Raw genomic sequence first — 24171 nt, 5'->3', positions numbered from 1 at the left:
GATCTTTTCTTCTTTTTTTGTTAAAACATGACTTAAGTATGCATTGTGCTAGATCATGGGGATAGAAAAGCGATGGAGACAATCTCAGTCTAGAGGGGAAGATAGGTAAATACATTATAATGAATTTTAAACATTAAGGTTGACTTGTATGCAACGTTCACAGAACATTAGAGAAATTAGATGTACATAGAATTCATTTGTTCATTTCTTTAAAGAGTGCTTCCTGAGTCCCCACTACATTGTGCTGGAAGCTGGAGCAACAAAAAGAAAAAGGTACAGTCCTTGTCCTGAAGTAACACAGCTTAGGGAAGATGCTTCTGGGGTGGCAATTCAAACGGCAAGAATGGAGCTACAAGGGCAGGCACGGATTACACCGCCTGGAGTGTTCTGAAAATGCCAATTGTATAGTTTGCTATTACCTAAGCAAAAAGTTAAAGTTATGGGTTGACAAGAGGAGAGGAGGTTAGAAAGGAATGCAGTGGACAGGTCTGAAACGGCTTGGGCTTTTTACTTTGACGACTCAAATTGCTTTTGGTGGAATTGCAAGGCGACATGCACTTTCCTGCAGCATCACTTTTATTAAAATAATCTGGAGTACAAAAGCACACGCTTTTTATTATTAAAATGTGGATGCATTATGTAGTTGAATGCAATAGCATGTGAGTCAGGAAAATATGACAGGAGGTGAAATTCCACAGCTAGGCAGGCGGATGGCTTTGGTTCTCTCTCCTGAAGACCCTGGGGCAGGAGTTCATGGTCCTCAGCTCTCAGAGGATCTAGGGCAAGATAGCTGGAGAACACTGAGTATTTTAAGTGTGCGAGTGAAGCGTTAAGACTTAAGTACACGGGATGGGGAGAGGCTGCGGCGCAGGAAACTAGGAGCCTGTGCTCTTCTCTGCTCCCGGACCTCTCATTCCGAAAAGACCCTCCACCAAGTGTCCCTTCGTCACCAGGAAGCGCCTCTAGCTCTGGAGCTGCCCTTTCAACTCGCGTCGCCTCGTTGCCAGGGAAACCCTCTTCCGCCCGGCGCTTCTGCGGCCTCCCCGCTATTGGCTTAGAGGACGCAGCGATCGTTTTACGTCACTGCACGGCGCCGCCAGATTTGGGGACCACGCGAAGCCTCGTTAGTACCCGAGCCTCGGCGGCCGGTGGCGGGACCGGACGCTGTTGGGTGAGCAGGCGTCGGGTTGGCTGGTGTCCAGGTCTCGACGAGGGAGAGGCGCGGTAGGAACGGGTGTCCGGAGCCGTGGGCCGCGGGTGCGGGGATGCCACGTTGCCGCCCGCACTCTCTCAGACCGTCGGCTTCCTAGCTGGCCTGTTGCTAAGGCCGCCGGATTCCGTTGCTAGGGGTCCTGGGGATGCTGAGCACCAAGGACGCGCCGTTCCTTTCCTGGGGTCTGACTTTGGCTAGGAGTAGCCTTCGACGGCCTGAATTGAAACCGGCCGCCTTTCCCCTCACCCACCACAACCCCCTTTAAAAAAAAAAAAAAACAAACCTCTGTTTTTCTCCACTTTTTTCCTCCACGCCCTCCTCATTTTCTAACTTTGACAACACCCTGGCCCTGAACTGGTCTTAGGTATTTGGAAATCTGTGGTGTTTGAAGGGGAGAGGTAAGAAAAATGGAAAGCAGATTTTAAAACCCTTAATATTGGCGCTTTAGATTTACTTTATGGTAAAAAGGAATTGAGATAGGCGGATATTAGGCTCTGTCGCTGTCCTTTGGTGTTTGAAGGAGCTTTAAAGATAGAACACTGTTTCTTTAGTAGGGTGCCTATTACACTTTTGCAATTTGCAGACACCGGATTAGAGAGTAGGAAGAGACGCGGCCTCTGCCCCTGAGAATTTAGCGAGCGGTTTAGTGCAGTAGTCTCAAAGCTGAGTGCGGGAAGAAAGTACATATAGAGAAAGAAATAGGATATGTGAGCTGTCCAAAACAGTGAAAGGGAAGTATGTTTTCCTAGCATTGACATGGATGCCTAGAGCCCATTGTAGATGACCTAAGCAAACCTAAGGGAAAATGAGGGTTCCACAGTGGGGGGCCCTGCTTGGTTTGTTTGCTCTCTGATATTGTGACATATTTTAGGTGTTTGGGTAAGTGGATTTATGGATTCTAGTGTCTATTTAGAATCTGTATTATTTTGTAAAAGAATGTGGGGTGAACTTGATAATATTTATGACACAAAATAGTTCTTACCTTTTTCTCCCACTATCACCTGTTTATGCCACCCTTCACATGTTATTTAATGAAAAAGCACTCAAAAACATAAGATGAGCATAAGATGAATTAAGCATTTTCTTTTACAAACAGCTCATGCTCCAGTTTTGTCGTCAGTGGTATTCCCCCAGGGGGATACTATTTTTAAAAATTGAGCACACTTAATGTGTAATAAGGTAAAGGGTGATACTTTTAGCAATAAATGGAAAAGGAATTCTTTTGGAGAGAAGTCTCCTGATATAGGGTGTTTTGAAAGTGGACATAGAAATGTTTGCACCATTGTTTGTATGTGTGTGTGTGCGTTGATGTTGCTGAAAATTACATAAGTATATTACACTTAAAAATTGTCCTGTATACTTAAAACCTTTGGTAGCTCAATTTTCTAGCGTGTGTAAAAGTTTTTCAAATGAGGAGTTTCAGTGGCTTTTTGAACTTATTCAAAATGTAATGCAGTACCTTCCCATTAGTACCTTACAAGAACAACTTTTTGACCTAAAGGAAGATAGAAATTTAGTTGTTACTATGAAAATTTTTGCAGAATTAGTGAGTAGTGTTGAAAAGGGTCCATCATGATTTGATCTGGCCAACTATGCTCTTTTTATGTTTGTGGGTAGGCATCTTTGTGAAGCAACTCTTTTAGCTATGACAGCAATTACAATTTGCGATCAAAAGAAACTGAACTTAACCGGATCTTCAAATCGATGTAGCCCAAAGTGTTAAACCAAATTTTTCAAAAAGAAGGAAATATATTTAGTTACCTTAACCCCACTATTGTTAGTATACTAATACTAAAAAATACTTTGTACCATTATAAAGAAAATGGTAATAGCTAAAATTCATATAGCACATACTGTGTGCCAAGCACTTTTCTAAATGTTTTACGTATATTAACCTGTTAGTCTTCATCAACATTTACAGTAGTTACTGTTATTATCCCCAAATATAGAGTTGAGGAAATTGACACAGAGATTTTCTTTTTCAAACAGAAACTTAGGTTGTATTGTTCCCCATCAGGAACTTCTCAAAATAGAGACCAAGTACAATAGTAAATACTTGTTGAATAATCACTGAAGAGCAATATTAGGTTGCCATATTTAGAGCCTGCCGTAACTTATTTTAGAATATTATCTGACAAATTTAATAAGCTATTAATTACCATGTTTCTATAAAAAGCATAGAATGTGATGTGTGATATTGAGAAGTAAGTCATCTGCTGGTAGTAAGATGAGAAAATTAAGTCAATGTATTAAATCAAGAAAATTGAAATTTAAAATTATTCTGTGTACAGAAAGAACCTTACATTTAGTTTATCTTTACAAGGTACTTTGATCTGGTCACATCATGATTGAAATATTTTTGGTCTGAATGCTATTACATGGAGCTTGTCCTCGTGATGATTTCTAATTTGCCAAGTAGGTTACAATCATCTCGTGTGAGGAATCATTTAAGAAAGCATCAGTGTTTATCCTGAAGAAGAGGAAACTAAGGCGTGTGGAGTCAGTGTCCTCAAATACTTGAAAAGCTGTCATTTGGAAGTTGAAGAGGACTTCACCTGTGTTGCCTTAAGGGAAGATCGTACAGTGTAGTTGAGGGGTAGTGATATATATAATGATTAAAGTCTGAAAGTGGGAAACGCTCTAATGGAAGAATAACTGGATGTCATGTGAGTAGGGGAATGGAATAATCAAGTAGAAATAAGAAGAAGGAAGCAGTGCAGAAAAAGAGTGCCGCGGAAGTGTACCTTTGAGAAACAGACCATCAGGCAAGGCTGCATGGAACTTAAGAGTGGAGCTAGACCTAGACATACCACCAGGCACTGGGTATGTGAGTCTGCGTGTGTGTGGTGGAGGATTCCTTGGTAGAGATATAAGTTTAGAAATTTGTTGGATTAGGCAGGAAATCATGAGCTGTGAACTAGAGCCCTGGCATTAGCAGAAAAGAGGGAATTGTGGGAGAGGAAGAAGTGAAGCGCCATTTGCTGGGTGAGCAACTTATTATCTTATTTACTCCTCAGTAACAGCCTTGATAGGCTTGTGTTATCTCCTCCTTTTAATAGGTCAGGGAATCAAGGCTTAGGGAGATTAAATTATCTGCCTAAATTCATAAACCTGGTATTTGGTAGAGATGAGATACAGACCCAGATGTGAGCCCAAAGCTCCTTCTCCCTCATCACACCATATTGATCGCATCTCTAGGATTGAGTGTAGGAAGCGAAGGAAAAGGAGACAACAGTGGTCCTAAGTTTTTTAGCCTGAAAGACCAGAAAACTGGTGATATCTTGAATTAACAAGGGCTTCATAACTTCAGTGTGATAACCTCACTTACGGTTATATTCAGTTTAAGGAGCTTGTGGTCCATTGAGTTGGGGAGTTTGTTGTCAGTGAAAAAGTAGGGCTTGAGATGCAACTCTTAGCATTTGGATCTTTGAAAATATAGAGGTCAGGAAAGATGGAGATCATAGGGGATGTGCCAACCACTCCTTTCAGGAATCTAGTTCATGTTTGCTGAATATAGCCAGAGGATTGCAAATTGAGTTTCTAAAAGTATATTTTGACAGTTTGAATGGAAGAAAAATGTTTATTTTTATACATCTTATTTCCTAACGGGTGGTTTTTAATTTGCTGTTATTGATATTATTGAAGTTGGGATAATTTCATATTTTCTCGTTGGTCTTTCAGGTATTTTGCTCCATACCCTACCTTATTTATGTGTCTTTTACTGTATTTATTCTGTTTTGGTCTTTATGTTGTTAATGAATCCCCTGCCCACAAAATTTTGAAATTGTTTCTTTTAACAACAGGAGTAAAAGGGAAGCAATGCAGAAATCAGAGTGCCATGGAGGTGTACAGTTGAGAAACAGAGTGACAGGTACAGACATTGCTTTTTAAATGAAAAGGTGAATTTTGTTAATGATGCATTCTGTTATACAGATGTATGGCTTTTATCTCTCTGTTGATGTTCTGTTTTTTACAGGTAACTGTGATCAAAGGATATCATCAAGCACACAAATAAAAAATAGGACTACATTTCAACGAAGCAAATCTTCATCATCAACCAGTTCACCAGAGTCTACAAGAAAACATCCTCGACCGAGTGATAAACTTAACCCTAAAACAATTAACCCGGTGGGTACAAAAGAGATTCCTGACTCAGTAGATTTTTCACAGTAATATGCATTTAGTACACTATTGAACCATCCTGGGTGCTATCCTAAGTTTCTTTTGTTTGTTAGTTTTAATCTAGCGATGAAGGGCATAGGCAATCATGATGAAGAATGGACATAGTGATGTGCATGTGAGAGTGAGTGTGGAAATGAGAATGTGTAAAGGAGAGATTAACCAGTTTTGGTATATCCTGTCACATAAACAAGTGAATATGGTAGAGTATAAGATAAATTGCATATCAGCTTTATTTCTTATTTACTGTGGTTATTTGACTTCCTAATGTCAATGAATAAACTTGTGTTCAATTGCCATAGGATGAATTACATGCTTCCACAGTTGCATAAAGGTCTCTTGATGATCTGGAAATGAGCTCCACCAGAAATCCTAACTGTAGCAGTAACCTCCTTTTGCCTTCTCACAGCAGTTTAATCAGATTTAACAAACATGAGATTTATGCTCGTACAGGTGCATAATTGTAAGGATGTAGATCAGTGAATTATCCAAAAGTGAACACACCTTTGCAACAACACCTCATGGTGTCTGGTGCAGCCTTGTGTGGGCTAAGAGGGTACTGGTTTCAGCCTTTAAAGGGGACTACAAGAGTGGCTGAGACACTGATTTTGATGGCAGGTAAAATGTGACAGATACTTAATCAAGGAGACAATAAACTGTCTGAGGGCGGAAGGATATTGCCTGACTTTATAAAAGAAAAATGAAAAACAGTTTGAATATCTCTATTCCTTTGCTTTTTTTCTGTAATCTATGCAGTGTCGAGGAAATGGAATCCCTGAGGATGCCTTGATGTCTTCTTGCCACTGCTTCCTTTTCCTGTTCTAGTTGAGGGGGTTGATGGTGACAGTTCAATTCTCTTCCTCTCTTTAAAGAAAAACTTTTAAAAGTAATAATATTTAGTGGCCATAGTCGTAAATTATTAAAAATTTAGGAAGGTTTTGGGGAATAATTTAATGATTTGGCCTGAGAATAGAGTACATTAGAAAAGATCGTGTCTAAAATGTGTAAAAGCTGCCAATCCAAAACAAATCCAAAACAAAGTCAGGATAGTGGTTAGCTTTGGGAAGAAGGTAAGTTGGAGAGTTGTTACACAGCTGTGTTCACTTTTTGAGAATTCAGTGAACTGTGCACTTCCAATTCATGCACTTTAATGTGTATAAATTTCAAGTGTTTCACTTGAATCAAAAAGTTTTTTAATTGCTAACTCCATGTGGTAGTGTATATTTAATAATGATTGTTTTACAGTTGAAATATGGTCTCTGGTAATATTGTTTAAAATTGAAGGAACAGCAGTTTTATTCGCACTAATGGAATTCTGGTAAAAACTTATCAAATAAATCTATTTGTAGAAAAAAATTTTGATTCTGTGAGACCTGGAAGATGAAACGATGGTTATCTCTAAAATGAATTAGAAAGAAAAGGAAAAGAATTGCTTAGAATTTCAATCAGAAATTTTGTTTTGGTGGTGTTTTGGGAATTTAGAGATTATTTATGTGGCCTGTAGGTCCAAAAGTAAGATCATTTGTTAGTAAGTGGTAGAACTAAAAAAGTCTTTGTAGCCCTGATTTGTGTTAATTTTTTCCCCCAATGTAAACAACATTTTTTCAGTTAATTTCCTTATCTGATACAGTTATTACTTGAAAACAACTTTAAGAACATCTTTTTCTTAGCAGGAATTATAACTAGATGAATGAAACATTATTATTACTGTGAATTACCACGCAGAATGTGGATTGAGCTTTCTAAATGAATCTTTTATTTTAATGAATTTCATCTATGTATTTTTACTCAAAACGTGTATTTTTCCAAAGGAAAAAGGACTAATTCTAAATTTACACTCTTAAGTATATTTTTAAATTACTGCATGTAATTAAAAACATTTTTTTAGCTAGTTATATCTGTAAAATAGGTTAGTAAGTTTATATTTTGTCATTTAGACAACTCTGTTTCATTTGGCTATTTTCAAAGTACCATGAGGTGAAATATTTACTTTTTATGCCTAAATCCTCTTTAAGTTTATGGTCAGTTTTATTGAATTATGTATATTGTGATTGTTGAACTGTTGTTATTGATTACCTCTTAAATCCTCTGTGAGAGTAGATACAGAATTTATCTGTTCTTAAGATAATGATGTATAGCAAAACTGAAGCTTATAAAGTTATATTATCGAAGCAGACACATCCAGGCATATGTTTGTGAGAGTTTAGCTCCATTTTCAACTCTATCACCCTTGCCCAACCTAAGCCTTTGATTTTTATAGAAGCATAGAGCCACTTTGGAGAACTTAGAGGTTCTCTGACCATCTAGCCCATCCATATTTGGCTTGAGAACAAGTAGGAAATGTGCTGGGAGGCTGAAAACAAAGATACTTTCTCTATACTTAATCCATTTAGCCCTCACCTTGAACGGTCTCAATGGGGAAGGGGGTGTCAAGATGTATTATCTTTATTATATTTATTTATGTTTAACAATATTTATTAAATTATATTTATTATATGTATATATGGTTTCAGCTACCTTCAACCCTTCTGAAACAAGTTAGAGGTAAAGGGAAGTGCACAAATGTAGTTGTGCTTTTGGTACTGACAGGATTGATGGTTTTTCTCAGTCATGTTGCTGAATAGAATGATGCCCTTGATACTAACATGGTGGTTTGAAAGTCAGGGCGTGCATTTGCCTCTGACCTCAGCAAGATCAAAATTCGTTAACTATCACAATGTGGAGGTGATAGTAATATTTATTGTATTCTTGTCATTTTTTATTTCAGTTTGGTGAACAGTCACGAGCTCCTTCCGCGTTTGCAGCTATTTACTCTAAAGGAGGTATTCCTTGCAGGTAAAATCAATACAACTTATAACTGACTGTATTATTCAAAATAGTTGAGTAAAATCAATACAGTATTCAGTTTAAATGTATTGGAAGTTTTATTTACTAGGGAGGTTGAAATAAAGGTGACTTATTCACACTTCGGCTCTTGGATTGGTATAGATCCTGGGACATTATTGAAGAAAATCCTTTTAATTTCAAAATAGAATTAGCAACAGATCTGCAGTAAATCACCAGATGACTTAAGAAACTGAATGAACCAGTTTCTAAAACAATTTAAGCACTCACAAGCTTGGGCAAGCTGCAAATAAACAATCTGATTTTGTTTGTAAACTGAAAGTTGACAATTTAATGAAATTCTTTCATTATTTTTGAAATTATATTTATTGAAATTATACTGTATTTCTTAATGAGTACATATGACTGTTTTTTCTCACCTTTGGTATAATTCTTACCAACTTTCTGGACAGACATCACAGCTATTTTAAAGATTACTAAGAAAGTGTTATTAAGATTTTACTATGAAGAGACATGTATTTCTTCTAAGTATATCCAGTCTTAGCCTGCTCTAGATGATAGAAATTTCATTTTCATCGTGTAAAGCATAATCACAACATTCTTTTTATTGTTCTTGTTGTTCTAAAATTCAAGAAATGTAGATTTTAGTGGTATTGTCAGATTTGAAGGATTTGAAGCACTGTAAGTGAAAAATAAGCTCAAGAATCATTCTTCAATTTATTGTTATTGTTTCATACTTACATGCTGAATTGAAACTATTTTAAGGCTCTTACATCCCTTCCCCACTCTGAGAAATTTATTGTTGCTAAAATTGTGAAAAACAGTGTCACCCAGGCCTCTTGCTATTATGAAAATAACACTGGAGAAGGAGTCAAGAAGTTGAGAGAACATTACAAAAGGGTTGTGAAGAAAGGTTTGGAGATGATAAATAAGTCCACTGTCGTGATTGTCGTGATGGTTCAGTGGATATTTTCATGCATCAGCACTTAACACATTGCATACTTTAAATATGTACAGCTTATTGCATGTCACTTATGCCTCAATAAAGGCTGTTTAAAAAAAAAGGCAGCAGCAGCAGTGACTCTAGTTCGAAGGGCTGCCTCTGTGTTACTCTGCATGGGCCACTGCCGCTTCTCGGCCTCAGCCTCCTTCTCTAACAGGATCAAACCTGGGTTGCCTTCAGATCGTTAGTGTTAGGGTTAAATGATCTATGTCTGAAAAGCAATGTTCCATATAAAGGAAATTATTATTTCTACTTATCACATTTTGTTTGCCTTTTTCATTTTCTGTAGGTTACGTTTTGTTATAATTATGACTGAAACATAGCAAGTGAACCATTTGCGTTAAGACTCACACATGGCAACATGCTTGAGCTGCAGAAGTGTAGGTTTAACAAATGTGGGGTTGTTTAGTTTTGCCACCAAACAATTTTGCTGACAGAGTAGGAATTTGCAGGATTATGGACATTGCTTTATAAGGTACCTTTGTAATATGTTTTAAATTCATGGTATTCCTACGTGTTACAAAATAATTCTAATATAGTTATGTTCTAGAAAGAATATGTATGTGTTAGACAATCACTGTTCAGTATATAATTACATTGTCGTAGCTACATTCACTAACTTTTATATTTTAGGTTAGTCCATGGTTCAGTAAAACACAGATTACAGTGGGAGTGTCCTCCTGAAAATCTTCCATTTGATCCTCTTCTTATTACTTTAGCTGAGGTAAATATACCATTTTGTAGATGAATCAAAACTACACTATTGATACTTTGAGAACATAGTCCAGCTGCTCACAGGGTAGGGGGAGTGCTGTAATTTGGGGAGTCCCCAAAGGGGCTCTGAGTTTAGTGTAGATCACATAAAGTCAGTCCTTCATGTACCTGTTTACCAGGCACCAATGCTTTTATTTCTGTACTGGCTAGATCTTTAGCCTTCCCTCCACTCGTTTAACAATGAGGAAGTACGACGCAACAACCACTATTGCAATGCACGTCACCTCCTAACCTGAGCTTCCTCGTCTCTGAAATGAACAGGCTAGGGGTACTAGGGGTACTCCTAAGACGATAGAACCCGTGTTCCAAACTGGTGCCAGTGTGCTGGCAGCATGGTTTTCAAAAGCATGACTGCATAGAGGAGAGGAAGTGTTTGGTCACTATTTGGAAACATAGTTTGGTCTAAAGGACAAATTGGTTTAAAATTAATATTTTTAGATATGACTTTGCAGCTGGTTTTACTGAGGGAATATTGCTATTGCTTTCTTAAAATTTGTTTTATCTTTTTGAAAAAGATGACTGTTTTGCCCTGACTCAAAGTGATCAATTAAATCAAGAGTACTATCTAATTGTTTCTAATGCATTTAGGGTGAAAGGCATAGTGAGAAAACATCTACAGAGGTTTTTTTCATATTTTTATTTCACATTCCAATGTTAGAAATGATATTTAAAATCTTACAATGCTTTTTGAACAGAATGCAAGGTTTGTTTTCTGAATATCTTATTATTTAAATGTGAAGGAAATATAATATTTTAGAAACTCAGTAAACAAGTTGTAAAATCACCATAAAGCTGGGGGGAGTCCAATAATTATGCATTCATAAAGTGATTTTTATTCATAAACATACATTTTAGACTAGTGCATTATGCTTTCAGGCAGTGTTTGGGAGTTTACAAATTGTGTTTAGCATCCTAGTGAGTTTTTCTTTTTCTCTCTTTCTTTTCATTTACCTTCCCTCTCCCTCCTTCCCTCCTCCTTCTCTCTTTTCTTCTTTCCTTTTCTTTTTTCTTTATATCCTTTATCTTTCCTTTCCTTCAGTTCTTTACTATTTTTCTTTTTGTTTTCCCATCCGTCCTCTCTCATATATGTCTTTTGTTCCACAATTTCTCAGTTTAAATGAAATTGCAATTACTGAAATTATATTTCATAAACAGGAAAACAATAATAGCAAAACTCGATTTTCACTAAGCCTGTAAGGATTCCTTTTTTTGTTCTTAGCATAACTAAATGGGTAGTAAATCATGTGTTTTTTGGTCTTTGGCAGGGTCTGAGAGAGACTAAACATCCGTACACCTTCGTGTCAAAGGAAGGTTTTAGAGAATTGCTTTTGGTCCAAGGTGCTGCTGACAAAGCTGTGCCTTTGCTTCCTAGACTGATTCCTGTGCTAAAGGCAGCTCTGGTATGTCCTGTATTCCTTTGGACTTTCTCTGGTATATCTAGAATGTTTTATGTCTTTCTTTTCCTCCAAATTATATGCAAATTAGTCCTTTACCTGTGATTTTGATGTGAGCGCAGAGTTAGGCCACTGTTAGTCAGGGCCAGATGATTACTTACTTGAAGACATCTTTAGAGGATGTACTAAAGGTAAAAAGGAACATTTTAAGTAATTAGAGAAAGTAATGAACCTCAAATCAGTCTTTCTGCATGCTGTGATATATTTTAGTTAATGTTTTAGTGAAACTGGAAATTTACTTTTTGCTTCTAGATGTCCTGCATTAAAGGTTATTTTTTAAATTCTGGATTTGGTTGATTTTCTTCTAACTTTGAATGTTCAAGCCTACTTTTTCTTCACTTGCTTGCCCTTTCTCCTAATCATCCTTCTGCTTTTTTCACCTCTTCCCCTCCCTGCCCCTATACCCCTAACCAACCAATGCCCTACAGGCCCATTCGGATGATGAAGTGTTTGAAAGAGGATTGAATGCTCTGGTGCAGTTAAGTGTTGTTGTTGGTCCTTCTCTAAATGACCATCTGAAACACCTGCTCACAAGTGTAAGTACTGAAAAGATTAGAGTGTGATTGTTTATATGTGTTATGTAGTATCTGTATCTCTTCATGATTTAATGGCTTCAAATTAATCATTAAAATGATTCAAAACCTTAAAGAAAATATCATCATCCCCAAAACCAAAAAATCTAGAGATCAGACCTAGTAGTTCATAAAATATTTTACTAAGGGACAATATTGTCTTTCATTTTTTTTAATGGAAAGCACCTACTTGAGCAGAATTTATGGTTGTAATAAAAAGTAAGCAAAAGTTGAATGTCGAATGGGCAAAAATTAATGAACAGTATAATGGTATCATGCCCATGTTGATTAGCTGTGAATTATAAGCACAACTTAGACCCCTCTTGTGTAATTGTATATTGCCACAGCCATGTTTTTCATCTTTTTCTTTGTAAGTTTTTTAGTGAGTCCATAAAGAGCCTTAAGGATGAGACTTTTTTCTGATATATGTAGTATAATTCTTATCACAGATATACACTGGGACACCGTGCAGTTCAGGAGATCCCCAAGACCACCCTTAGGTTTACTAATTTGCTGAAAGGACTCACAGGACTCAGGAGAGCTGTTATTCACTGTTACAGGTTATTACAGTGAAAGGATACGGATTAAAATCAGCAAAAGAAAGAGGTGCATAGAGCAGGGTCCAGGAGAAACCAGATGTGGAGCTTCCACTTGTCCTCCTCCAGTGGAGTAGTGGGGGCAGTGCTTGCTTTTTCCAGCGATGATGTGTGGCAGCATGCATGGAGCATTGCCAACTAGGGAAGCTTACCCAAGCCTTGGTGTCTGGAGTACTTATTGGGAGTTTGTCACTCAGGCATAACTGCCTGCCAGTGTGGTTGACCTTAGTCTCCAGCCTCTCTAGAAGTCCAGGGATACTCTGTGGCCCAAGGCCCCCACCATAAATCGCATTGTTAACATAGATTATCTGCTGTGGCCCAAGGCCCCCAGGTAAACAAAGTCACTCTTATCTGGCAGGATATTCCAAGGGCTTAGAGGTTTCCATCCAGGAGCCAGGGGCGAGGGCCAGACCTTTCTTTAGGCAATGTTAATCCTTTCCTGTGGAAACTAATATAAAGATTAAAGTCCTGGCTGGAAATAACCCACAGCTGGGATATCTCTGCATGCATCCTTCTGTAGTTTAGAGCTGAAGCATATATTTTGATCAGAGTTCCACTGTTTTTTCTTGGACCTATCCACCTAAGAGGTCTTAGAACTGTATTTTTAACTTCTTACTCTGCAGAGAAACTAATAAACCCCAGGAACCACCTGGCTAAGCCAATAGAAAGTAGAGGTGATAGTGAATCTATCACGATTGCTGTGCTGAGATTAGGAATCGTGGAAGATGAATTCCCCCCAGGTGTCTGATGGGGAGAAGACGTAGTGAGAATAGACTCTCAAACCTTGACATGTGGGAAGTCTTAGGACAGAAGGAAGAGAATCCTGGCAGATACTTGCTTATGATCTTCAGGTCAGTGGGTTGTGGCTGACTACAGGAATTTCACACTAATGTATAAAATAACTCATTTTAGATTGATTGTTTCAGTCAAACACTCAACAGTTTAAGATAAATCTGTTAACCCATTTTGTGCCAGGTATTATGCGAAGCACTGGGAACATAATGCTGAACAGAAACACATATGCCCTCTGCCCTTGTGGAGATTGGTTTTTGTTTTTGGGAGAAACAAGTAGCAAGGACATCCACTGAGAAAGTTAGGATGACGTGAAGTGCAAGTGATATATAGAGAAAAGGAGTCACACTGGATCCTTCCCCAAACTCGAAGTTGAGCAAGGACCAGAACCTTTGCTTCCTAAACAGCCTCCCAGTCCCACCCACCATGACAGAGAGGGGAAGTCAGATTAACGACTAAACTACTATGTGAGTCGTTGTTTTTTTTTTTAACCTTTCTGGGTCAGTGGCATTAATCTTTGCTCGCTCACAGTCTTCCCCAGAGCTCTGCTTTTCCTAAGACAGGACTGACTGAAAGGCCTTTCTGCTTCCAGGGGTGTCAACCCTTTGGGAAGACCTAGATACCGCACTGGCCTTCGGATCCCAGTGGTATCCATAGAGGAGAGAGCCTTGGAAATAGGCCCCCTGGGGATTAGGTCTTGGTCTGTTAGTTACACATCCTGAGACAAAAGGCACCCTTGAGGATCCACTGAGGTGCCATAGTGCTCCCTCCATACCTCACTTACCTTACTTGAGCCAGAAAGGCTCTATTTTCATCTGTTTGATAGACTTCTTCATTAGATGTTTATTTGAAGAAAGAGTTCCTCTTCTAGAAAATGAATTTCAAAACCAGTTACTGAGCCTGTATACAGCTCATTTTCTTCATTTGTAAAATAAGTCATATCCTCTCTGAGCCTTAGCTCTAAGAGACCGTCTGCTGACCCTAGGGCAGTGATCCTCAAACCCTAAAGAGGAAAGAAATACCTGGGAATCTTGCTAAACATGCAGAGCCCGGGCCTTTGCCCTGAGATTCTGCCTGAGTAAGTATGCGCTGGGACCCAAGAATCTGTACTCTTTCAGTGAGTATGTCAGGTGATTCTGAAGGTGGTGCTTCATGGGTCTGCCTGTAAACCCCTGCTCCAGAATAACACGGTCTGAAGACAGCAAACCTATGATCTGGAAGAAGCACTTTTTCTTGTCCATCCCCAGGGCCTTGATAAGCCCTGCCTGCCCCCTCTTTAGAGTTGCTTTTCTCACATTTTTATCCTTCTGGGAGCCTCTTCTGATCCTCCCTAACTTGCCGTGACCAGACTGAAGGGACGTGCTGCTCAGTACTCAGTGGTGTGTAGTACTCCTGGGTTATCTCCATATCTGGGAAGAGGAAGAACCAGAAACCAACTCTAGGACAGGGCCTTGTAAGCATTTGATCCATGACTGAATTCTTGCCTGGGCTTCACTTATCTTCGCAGCAAGTAGAGCCCTGAGCGAGTCCTGCTGTAGGCTGAAGTGTTAGATCTGTGGGTGAGTAATGCAGACATTTGGTGGGGGCGCTGGTTACAGTTTGTGCTCGATGACGTGGTGTTTCCCTCCTGGCTCCTCTGATTCAATTCCACTCACTCTGTGCTCTCTCCCTGTTCAGTCAGAGTTCCACCTACACAACTGAGGCCCATTTAGGACATTCCTAGGGACAGGTGGTCACGTGCTTTCTCATTTGATTCTTCTGCCTGTCACTGTTACTGAATTATTCATGTCAGTGCTCTCTTCTTTGTTGTCTCTTCTTTTTTTAACTATAGGAAACACATGTGTTTTAGATGCTTAGATTCCCGTCATAGTCCTACAGGTGCTCTTACAAACTGCAAAATGGGAAAGTATGCAATTTCGTAGGAAGCTTATTCTGGATGCCATACTGTAGCAGATTTTGTACGATTGGTATTATCTGAAATAACGTAAATTCATTTTTTTAAATAAATATAGTGGTGTCTATTATATATAAATTTCAATGAGGTATTTCCTAAAAGAAGCCTTGAAATCTAAAACAAGTTAATCATGTTCATGGATGTAGTATACCGTAAAGACCGAATGGCATCATTTCTATTTAGCCTATTTTTTACTGAAGTTTTACTTATGCTTGTGGTGAATATAGTTACTTTTCCAAATTATTTCATTCCCCCAATCTTATTTTAAAAGCTTTCCAAGAGACTAAGGGACAAGAAATTCAAAGAGCCAATCACCAGTGCTTTACAGAAGCTAGAGCAGCACGGCGGAAGTGTAAGTAGAACCTTATTCGTTAAGTCATTTTTTCCTACGTTTAGTCATATTATAGAATTGACTGTATAACATATAAGCTCATTTCAGCCACAGGTAACCATGTGGAGCTGATGCTATTATTTTCATTTTAGAGCTCAGAGTTTCTGTCTTTCCTACATCGTGGAGTTTTTAAGCCCTGGGATTCAGGTTCAGCTTGTGTAGATAGCAGGCCTGCACACTTTCATTGTGCTTACTGTATGGCACTCCATGTGGGACAGCTTTACAGGTTTTTTTCTTTATTTTTGATGTTTTTGCTTTGACCATGGAAAGTTGGGAAAACAAAAGATTAACGTAGAGAGCTCATTGAAGAAAAGGTACTTTTTTCTCTCTTATTTGCTTATCTTTTGTGCCTAAAAAAGTTATAATTTGTTCATAATCAAAGATTGAAGTGAAGTTTCCAGATGGCTGCAATATTATGTCTGGAAGCATATGTGTGCTGAACCATGCACACTCATGCATACACAGAGGAATGATTCAGTTGATTATTCTAACTTGCAAAAATGTGCAAGAAGAATGTCCAAAAAGGTGCAAGAATGTGGGGGATTTCATTACTACCTGTGTGGTGTAGGGGATTGGAATTGGCCACCCCAAGATATGTCTCTTTGGCATGAGGATTATTTTGGGCTGGTTACTGTTAAAAACTGTAGACATGAGAGAAACCCTGAAAAGTAGAAGTTACCCTTTGTTAAGAGACATTTGCTTTTGTAAAGGAAATCTCCATCTGTAAAGGTGTCTCCCTCTCTGTACCAGGAAGAAGGGAAAATGACCTTATCTCTAGAAGCTCTTATCAATTCGGAAGGCAAGGATTTAAATCTGCATAATAACCTTACTCTTGTTTACTGTGCTTTTCTGCTAACCTTCCATAACTGACTCTTCCCACCCCCAACATCCTCCTTTGTCTTTAGCTGAGGATGGTGTTTAAGGTGAGGGCTCCTGCCATTTTGGTGAGTTGCTCAGTTTTCCTGGGTCTCTCCCATGTATACATGTTATAAAGCTTTGTTTAATTTTCTCCTGTTATTCTCTCTCATGTCAATTTAATTTGTTGTCCGGCCAGAAGGACCCAGAGCGGGTAGAGAAAATGTCTTCCTCTCCTACAGTGGTGTCAAATAACTAGGTTAACTGAATCTTCATCATTTGAAAGAAGTGTTGAGACGATTTAGTCTTGGAAGTATCTCCATAAAACAGAGAGCCCATCTTCTTTTGATCCTGTCTTGTCTGGAGATTACATTGAATCAGATCTTTATGATAGAGTTGGATGTGATTATCTGAACATTGCAGAACTTAGTTTCATTCTAGGTGCTTTCTAAAGCAATTAATAATAATGTTTGTGTTTTTTTTAAAGATTTTATTTTTCCTTTTTCTCCCCAAATCGCCCCAGTAGACAGTTGTATATATTTTAGTTGTGGGTCCTTCCAGTTGTGGCAAGTGGGACGCCACCTCAGCATGGCTTGACGAGCGAGCGATGCCATGTCTGCGCCTAGGATCCGAACTGGTGAAACCCTGGGCCACTGAAGTAGAGTGTGTGAACTTAAATACTCGGCCACTGGGCCGGCCCCTAAAGCAATTAATTATAAAGAAAATCTGTGTGATTGCATACAGTTTTAAAATGGCAAATATTTTAGTTTAAACTTTGCCTAAATTAGCTAATTTGGCCAATTTCAATGACTTTTTAAATTTATTATATTCTTTCTATGATGCATGCCTAGAATAAAGTTTATGAGAGGAAGTCAGTCCCTAGGCTCCTATAGAATGGATTTCTTTGTTGTGTCCTAGGCAGAGCTTAGCATTCAGACACCTGTTGAGATGTACAAAACCATCCCCTAGCCAATCCAGTGTCCCTCCTCAGCAGAAACGGGATTCTTCTTGCTTGGAAATGTACTTGCTGTTCTGAGAACTGGAATGCAAAATGAATTTGCCTTTTCCTCCCTTGTGAAATGCAAGTAAACAGACGCTAAATAATGGAGGCACAGCTTTTCAATCTGAAGCTCTCCCCAGGTGGTTTTCACACATCCTGTGGGCTGGTATGATGAAGAGGGCAAGTAGAAAGGGGAGGCTGAGCATGTGAGATTTCATGGATATGTGTGGGGGAGGGGATAGTTTGCACATAAATAAAGTTCAGAAATAGTAGATGAAGATTTGGAGGGTGAACACAGAGGGTGAAGTTGACCACTCCAAGGTCCCAGAGATGGCTAGCAAGGGAATTCCTCTTATTGCCACTCAATCTCATTAGTTTTGAATCATGCTAATACAGAATAAAATAAGATTTCGAAGTTATAAGGGTTGTTAAATATTGTTTCTTCCTTCAGACTTTTTCTCTTTTTTGTTCTCTCCTTCTAATATTATATAATATTTTAATAATAATTGATGTAATTGTAATAGAAAATTGCAATTCCATATCAACGACTTTCCCTCGGTTTAATTATTACTGTGCTTGCTTTTGGTATTTTGTAATCCTTCATGAAATTAATGAATATTCCTCTGTCCCTTCTAAAAAAACATTCTTTTTCTTTAAATGTTAGAAATGAGTCTTTAAAAGAAGATTCTTCTCAATATTGCATTTTCTCGTTTCTTAGGACTTACAGATATCACAATGATGGAATGACTCAACTTCTGGGGAAACAAAAATAACAGTTACAGACAGTCACAGTGTCATTTCTTGTAACTCATCGGTTACTATCTGCCTTAAATTGAAGTTGGTTCATTCTTAGCCTGATTTAATTTTCTTTCTAAGTGATACACACATTTGTCTTAGGAAGGTACATACTTCCACACACCCCATCTTTGTTGAGTGCTTGGGAACTTGTTACGTGCCAGATACTCTAATGAGTGCTTTTAGACATTAAACTCGTTTAATCCTCACTGCAGTCCTCAGAGGTAGATTTTGTTGTTATCTCCCTTTAAAGATCTAGTAACTGGGGTGCAGAGAAGTAATTCGCCCCAGATTTGACAGTGAAGTCACTGGCAGAAGCTAGGTTCAAATACCAGTAGTCTGGTTCCTAACTACTTCTCTAGTTAAATTTTTTAAAAAAACAATAAGAGACAACCTATATTTTATTTAACATAGAAAAAAATTCCACTTCTCATTCCATTGTTCTGCTCTCATCCCATTTTATTTGTTTCTTTTGAGTTTTGGACACTTTTTTAGGCTCTTCTCTGTGAATGTAATACCTAAGAGGGGAACCCTGCGTGATACTAATGAGGCTCACTTTTTTTTCTCTTGACAGGGAAGCCTTATCATCATCAAAGCTAAAATTCCAACATACTGCTCCATATGCTGTTGAAAAAGAGGCCAGCAAAAATCTTCTTACTGCCTGGTGACAGATGTTAAACGCTGACCATGGGGACCTGTGGAACCTTTTCAGATTCACTTCAGTTTATTCTTTTGTAAATCACAGCCACCATTCATTATTTACTAGTTTAAGATAAGTATATACAATTCCACTAAATCATAGTAAAAGTTATTCTTCAACAAAAAAGAATGGTTAATGATGGAAAGCTATTAAAAAAAGTTCTACAATAGTACAATTTTGTGGGGTTTATTTTTCATATTTTTGTGGTTTGTGTGAACAACCATTATTGGGTTTACAGTAGATGTGTTTGTATTTTCTAGTGCCTTTTATTTATAATATCCCTTTTGCAATCAGTTTATAGCTATACTTATTTTGAGATATTTTGCCATTTCTTGGGTTTTTTATTCATCAAGGCTATGGAAATTTAAATTAGTGGACAAACATTTGTGAATTCACTGTTAATTATTGTTTGTAAATATGTATTTTATAATATAGAATGCTTGGGACAATTTCTTTCCAGAGTATTCTAGTTTAAGAATTTTTTTTAATGTGTAAATTCTCTTTTAAGTATGTTGTTTATTACAACTCATTAAAACTACCTAAACTTTAGGTGTTAATTGTATTAAAGTAAATGTTATTTTTGTATTTCATAATCTGAAAATATTTGGTACATGGAGATATTCAGAAATTAAAATCTTAAAACTCTTATGTATTCGGTGGTTTTGTTGTGCTGCTTGTGTTTTAACAATTAATTCAATTTAAAAAGCCTTTAAAACATAATTTACAGGCATAGTTCTGAGTGTTGTCATAGTAGAAGCTGACTCTGGATCATTTTACAAGAGAAACGGATAGAGGAAGAAAAACAAAGCAAGAATAAGACCTTCCATCTTAAGGCAAGAAGAGAGTCCACAGGGACTTGAGGAGCCACACCAAATCCAAAGCAGACTGGGACTTTTGAAGGGAGGGAAATGAGGGTCACTCTTTTATACAGGAGCAGCAATATCATATCTCAGAAGCGTCAGAGAAAACACTTTCTCTGCTCTATGCCTCAGGTCACCTGGAGTGACCTCTGCAATTCTCACTTCAGATACAGCCTCACAGCTGTAATTTAAAAGAATATAAGTAATTTCTGAAGAGTCATAATTGCAGAAATGCTTGTCCTCCCTCAGCTCTTTTGTCCTTTCGTCCTCGTACCCCTGTCTGGTACGCTCTTTCCTCAGATCTCTACTCGTGTCACATCCTCAGATCATATTAGCTAAAACATCTGCCTGCCCACTGGTCTGGCTTTACTCTTCTTCATTGCACTTAGCACCACTCAAAAGACGAAGATATCTAAAATCTATAAAGTGCCATAAGAAAAATGCAATATTTTTAATCTAGAAATTACAAAATTTGTTGGAATAAAGACCTATGATATAGACAGTAGAGTTATAAACATTTTATTTGCTTTTATTTTTTCTTTTTGAAATACAAAATGTGCACATTGAGTTTACACAAACACGCGATGGCATATTTCAGTGTACATGTATTGTACTACTCTTAATTTCTACACTGGTGATAGCAGGGCAGCTTTCAACATCCTATCTCTACACCAGAATAGATACCTGATTTATTGTTGCAAAGACAGTTACAGATTTCCTCCTACTGTAGCCTCTTGGTCTTTGTGATATTTCTGCAGCACAGGGAAGGTGTGTGTATCTTTAGTAATATTGTAACAACTTTAGAATTTTGGCTTAAGATCATTAAAAAGAATCTGAATTATTGGAGTTTTATGATGAGCTAAGTCATAATGCAATCTAGATAAGTTGCTTAGCACTTATAGTCATTTTCTACTGAATTTTAGTATTGTAGTTCTTGATATAATGGAATCACTGTTGCTTTCAAAGTGAATTCTGCTTACTCTTTGTCCCCAGTAGGCATTGGGGTAGTCAAGGTTTCTTTGTCCCTGAATGTTGTGTAATACAAAGGTGCCTTGAGGGGGTCAGAGGAAAGGGGATGGAATTGGCCTTTAATGCTGTTAAGCATTACTTGTTATAAAGCATTACCATGTACTGGAGGGCAGATAGCCTGACCCTTTGCATATGCCTATAAGCAGCCTCACTTTGTTTCCCACTGTCTTGGGCTTCCACTTAACGACACAATAGAAAACAGTCAACCTGTAGGATTGAACAAATCCCAAATTATATACATCATGGAGGCCTTGGCTGTGATATGTATTATGAAAAATTAAGAAATGCTTATTAAATAAGCTTTATTAGGCATATGCTTATATCTGGTGATAAATTAATTTGTTTCATGTTATAAAAAATGCCAGATAAATGAATGTCTTTAACAGAAGGCAGCAAATCCATAGAAACTGGGGCTATGCGTTTTTTTTTTAATTGTAGTAATCTTGTTTACTTAAAGTATGCAAATAGAATTACAGCATACAAACATGAAAATTAATTTCTGGAAATTAAATGCAGATGCCAGTATTTTAGAAAACCATTTAAAATCCTGGGGCTGAATACATACAAATGAGTAGCAAAAAAACACTGGCATTTTAAAATCACTGATAATGTGAAAGCCTCAATAATTCCATGGCTAAAGAATTAATAGAACTATATGCCAGATTCTATTACTTTTGAATATTCACAGGGTATGAAATGATTTAGAACATCCCATGAACTCAGTGGCATTATGAAAAGGATGCAAATTTATAACTGGAAAACTCAAATCTTTTGGGGATTGCTTTATATTAAAACAAAGCTCGTTTGCATAATATGCCTCAGTGTAAAGCTGAGCAATCTATGCTAAAAGTGGTAGCTCCAACTTTAAGTGTGGTAGAATAGTTCACATGTGTTTGATTGAGGACGTATTCCACAAGTTAAATCACATTTTCAAAGAGCTGCATGGAGCGCATTATGTTTTCGTCCTGTAAGGGAGAAACAGTGGGGTTAAATTCGGCAGATTTGCAAGGGGCAGTACCCTATTTTGCCCTTAAGTACTGCCTCCTGCCACCAACTGTCTGTGCCAAAAGCTCAAATACTAAGTGCTTGCAAATGTAAATACCATTCTGTTTTCCACATAGATACCTATGGGAGAGCCCATTTAATGGTTTGTTGACTCTAACAGACTTAAAACACCTCATTTAAATTTTACTTAGTGTTAACAGAGGATATTTCTCAAATCAGAATGCCAGAATGGAAACTACAGAGGGCAGGACAAAGTGAGCAAATGCAAATTCTGTCATTCCAAGTCATCACACGCCAAATCTCAGAGACTCAGACATGTGGAAGCAAACAGAGTTGGTGTGTGAGCTAAGAGCCAGCTTCATGAGGACTGGAGGTGGGGGCCTGCGAGACAAGTTGGCAGTGATTACGCCTCTCTTTCTGGGTCTGTTAGGGCTAAATCTGTATGGCCTTTAGGAACCTTTCAAAATGAGTGGTCTCTCAATGCCAGAGAAAGAATTGTTTGGGAGAAACCATTGCCCAGTAGCTGTATTCAGTTCAGCATGTTCCTTAAAAACTTAAGAGGACAGACTTTGGGCATTACTGAGGCACTTGGAGATTGTTTGTGAATGGCACTCAGTGAGCTGTTGAGAGTAATGGTAAATGGTAGCCGAACTAATGATGACTCCAATGCCAGAAGCCAAGTAACAACATCACCATTAAGCAGGTTGGTGTCACCAAGTTAATGCTCTCAAAGACCACCACATCAAAATATGAGTTGGGAAACAAGCAGGCATCAGGAAAGGGAAAGTATATCAATTTGAAAATAAAGAGAAATGCTAAAGCACCAGCAAACTTCCTGGTCTCTACAATGATCTGAAAAATTCCTAATTGTGATTCCACCCACACATCAAGTCAGCTCATTCTAGGTAGGCTAACACTGGTCTCCCATCAGAAGATGGAGAACCACCCAGATTTCTCCTCTTCGTGACTGAAGATCATCATTGTCATTTCCTTGTCAGTTATGTGAGGAAAATCATCAGTTTAAGGTGAGGAGTTAAATCCAGAGACTGAAACATTATTGGTTCAGCCAAAAAGCCACTTCTTGTCTATACACGTTAAAACGATGTTTCTCTTAGAAATCGGATACAGTCATGTGTCGCTTAACGACGGGGATACTGTTCTGAGAAATGTGTTGTTAAGCAATTTCATAATTTTGCAAAATCATAGAGTGTACTGACACAAACCTAGATGGTATAGCCTACCACACACCTAAGCTATTTGGCACTAATCTTATGTGACCACCATCATCTATGCGGTCTGTCGTTGACTAAAATGTTGCACAACTGTATAAATTTGTCCAGTGATGCATACTGGGCGGTACCGGAATTCTAAATCTATGGAGATATGATAGACAATACACATGTTATACGCTAATTCTGGGAAAAGAGCAATTCAAATCTCATGTGTTTTATCCTCCGTGATGAATATTCTCCAAAGGATTTAGCGAGCAAAGACTCAGTATGTGTGCAACTTTTGTGTCCCCAGGGCTTCCTGCATAGCCTGCCTCAGGATGGGCACTCTATAGGTGTTGATTAAGTGAATGTATAAATTGGTGGTTATTTCACAGTGGTGGGCTTATCTCGGCTGTGTAGAAGTGGTAACCTTAGGCATATGATCTGTGTTTTGCTCAATTCATGGTGGCTAACTCAATATTCAGTCTAGCTGCTAAAAAAGCAAAACGGACAGTCCTTTACTACCATTACTTACTTTTTGGCAACTTTCGATGAATTCATCTATGGTAACGACTCCATCTTTATTTTTGTCCATTTTCTGTTCAGAAAGAAAAAACCAAAAAACTTTATTCAGACTTACCCCTTGATACCCTGATCCCTGAACCGAAGGAGCCGAGGCTATTTGTTTTATGGAGAGGAAATGCTTCAGAGCACAAGCTGGTAGTTTCTTAGTGGTAAGAATCATATGGCCGACTGCTATTAGGCTGTTCCCTTTTCAACAGAATGGTGAAGATCTAGAGTCACTCTGCCCCAGCTAAAAGTCTTGCCCCCTAGCCATGGCAGAGTTCAGGCAATTGGCTGAAACTTTCAGAGCCTTGGTTTTTCATCTGTTAAATGGGGCTGGTGAGAATTTTTAACCTCATAGGGTGTTTTGAGAATTGAAT

At 38.1% G+C, this 24171-nt stretch overlaps 2 protein-coding genes across 11 annotated transcripts in view; one reads left to right on the top strand and one right to left on the bottom strand.

Moving 5' to 3' along the window:
• The first annotated feature begins 1065 nt into the window (after positions 1–1065).
• PACRGL (parkin coregulated like) lies at positions 1066–19773 on the top strand. 3 transcript variants are annotated; one of them, XM_014838843.3, is made up of 9 exons: positions 1066–1171; positions 5017–5084; positions 5190–5341; positions 8160–8227; positions 9873–9963; positions 11279–11413; positions 11896–12003; positions 15653–15733; positions 18997–19773. In XM_014838843.3, the coding sequence occupies exons 2-9, from the start codon at positions 5033–5035 to the stop codon at positions 19051–19053; spliced, it is 744 nt and encodes a 247-aa protein (XP_014694329.1). In that variant the 5' UTR covers positions 1066–1171; positions 5017–5032; the 3' UTR covers positions 19054–19773. The 3 variants fall into 3 exon arrangements, with proteins under 3 accessions (XP_014694329.1, XP_014694328.1, XP_044623707.1); XM_014838842.3 differs by having other exon boundaries at positions 1089–1224; XM_044767772.2 differs by lacking the exon at positions 1066–1171 and adding an exon at positions 3981–4036.
• Positions 19774–20550: 777 nt separating this feature from the next.
• Positions 20551–24171, bottom strand: part of KCNIP4 (potassium voltage-gated channel interacting protein 4) — a 1061619-nt gene continuing 1057998 nt past the window's right edge. For all 8 annotated transcript variants that reach the window (XM_070506139.1, XM_044767769.2, XM_070506137.1 and 5 more), the window contains 2 exons: positions 23763–23825; positions 20551–21976 (listed from right to left, as the gene is read on the bottom strand). In XM_070506139.1, the coding sequence (XP_070362240.1) occupies positions 21929–21976; positions 23763–23825 (111 nt within the window). In that variant the 3' untranslated portion in view covers positions 20551–21928. The remainder of the gene's footprint in view (positions 21977–23762; positions 23826–24171) is intronic.

Source organism: Equus asinus, chromosome 3 (assembly GCF_041296235.1).
Source record: "Equus asinus isolate D_3611 breed Donkey chromosome 3, EquAss-T2T_v2, whole genome shotgun sequence".
NCBI lineage: Eukaryota > Metazoa > Chordata > Mammalia > Perissodactyla > Equidae > Equus > Equus asinus.
This window is presented reverse-complemented; position numbering and strand designations above follow the sequence as displayed.

Bases quoted from the DNA above. Each gene is read 5' to 3' on its own strand.
- PACRGL (XM_014838843.3), top strand. From the start codon at position 5,033: ATGCAGAAATCAGAGTGCCATGGAGGTGTACAGTTGAGAAACAGAGTG. The intron at 5,085-5,189 runs GTACAGACATTG...TGTTTTTTACAG, and splicing joins GTTGAGAAACAGAGTGACAG to GTAACTGTGATCAAAGGATA. The intron at 9,964-11,278 runs GTAAATATACCA...GGTCTTTGGCAG, and splicing joins TTCTTATTACTTTAGCTGAG to GGTCTGAGAGAGACTAAACA.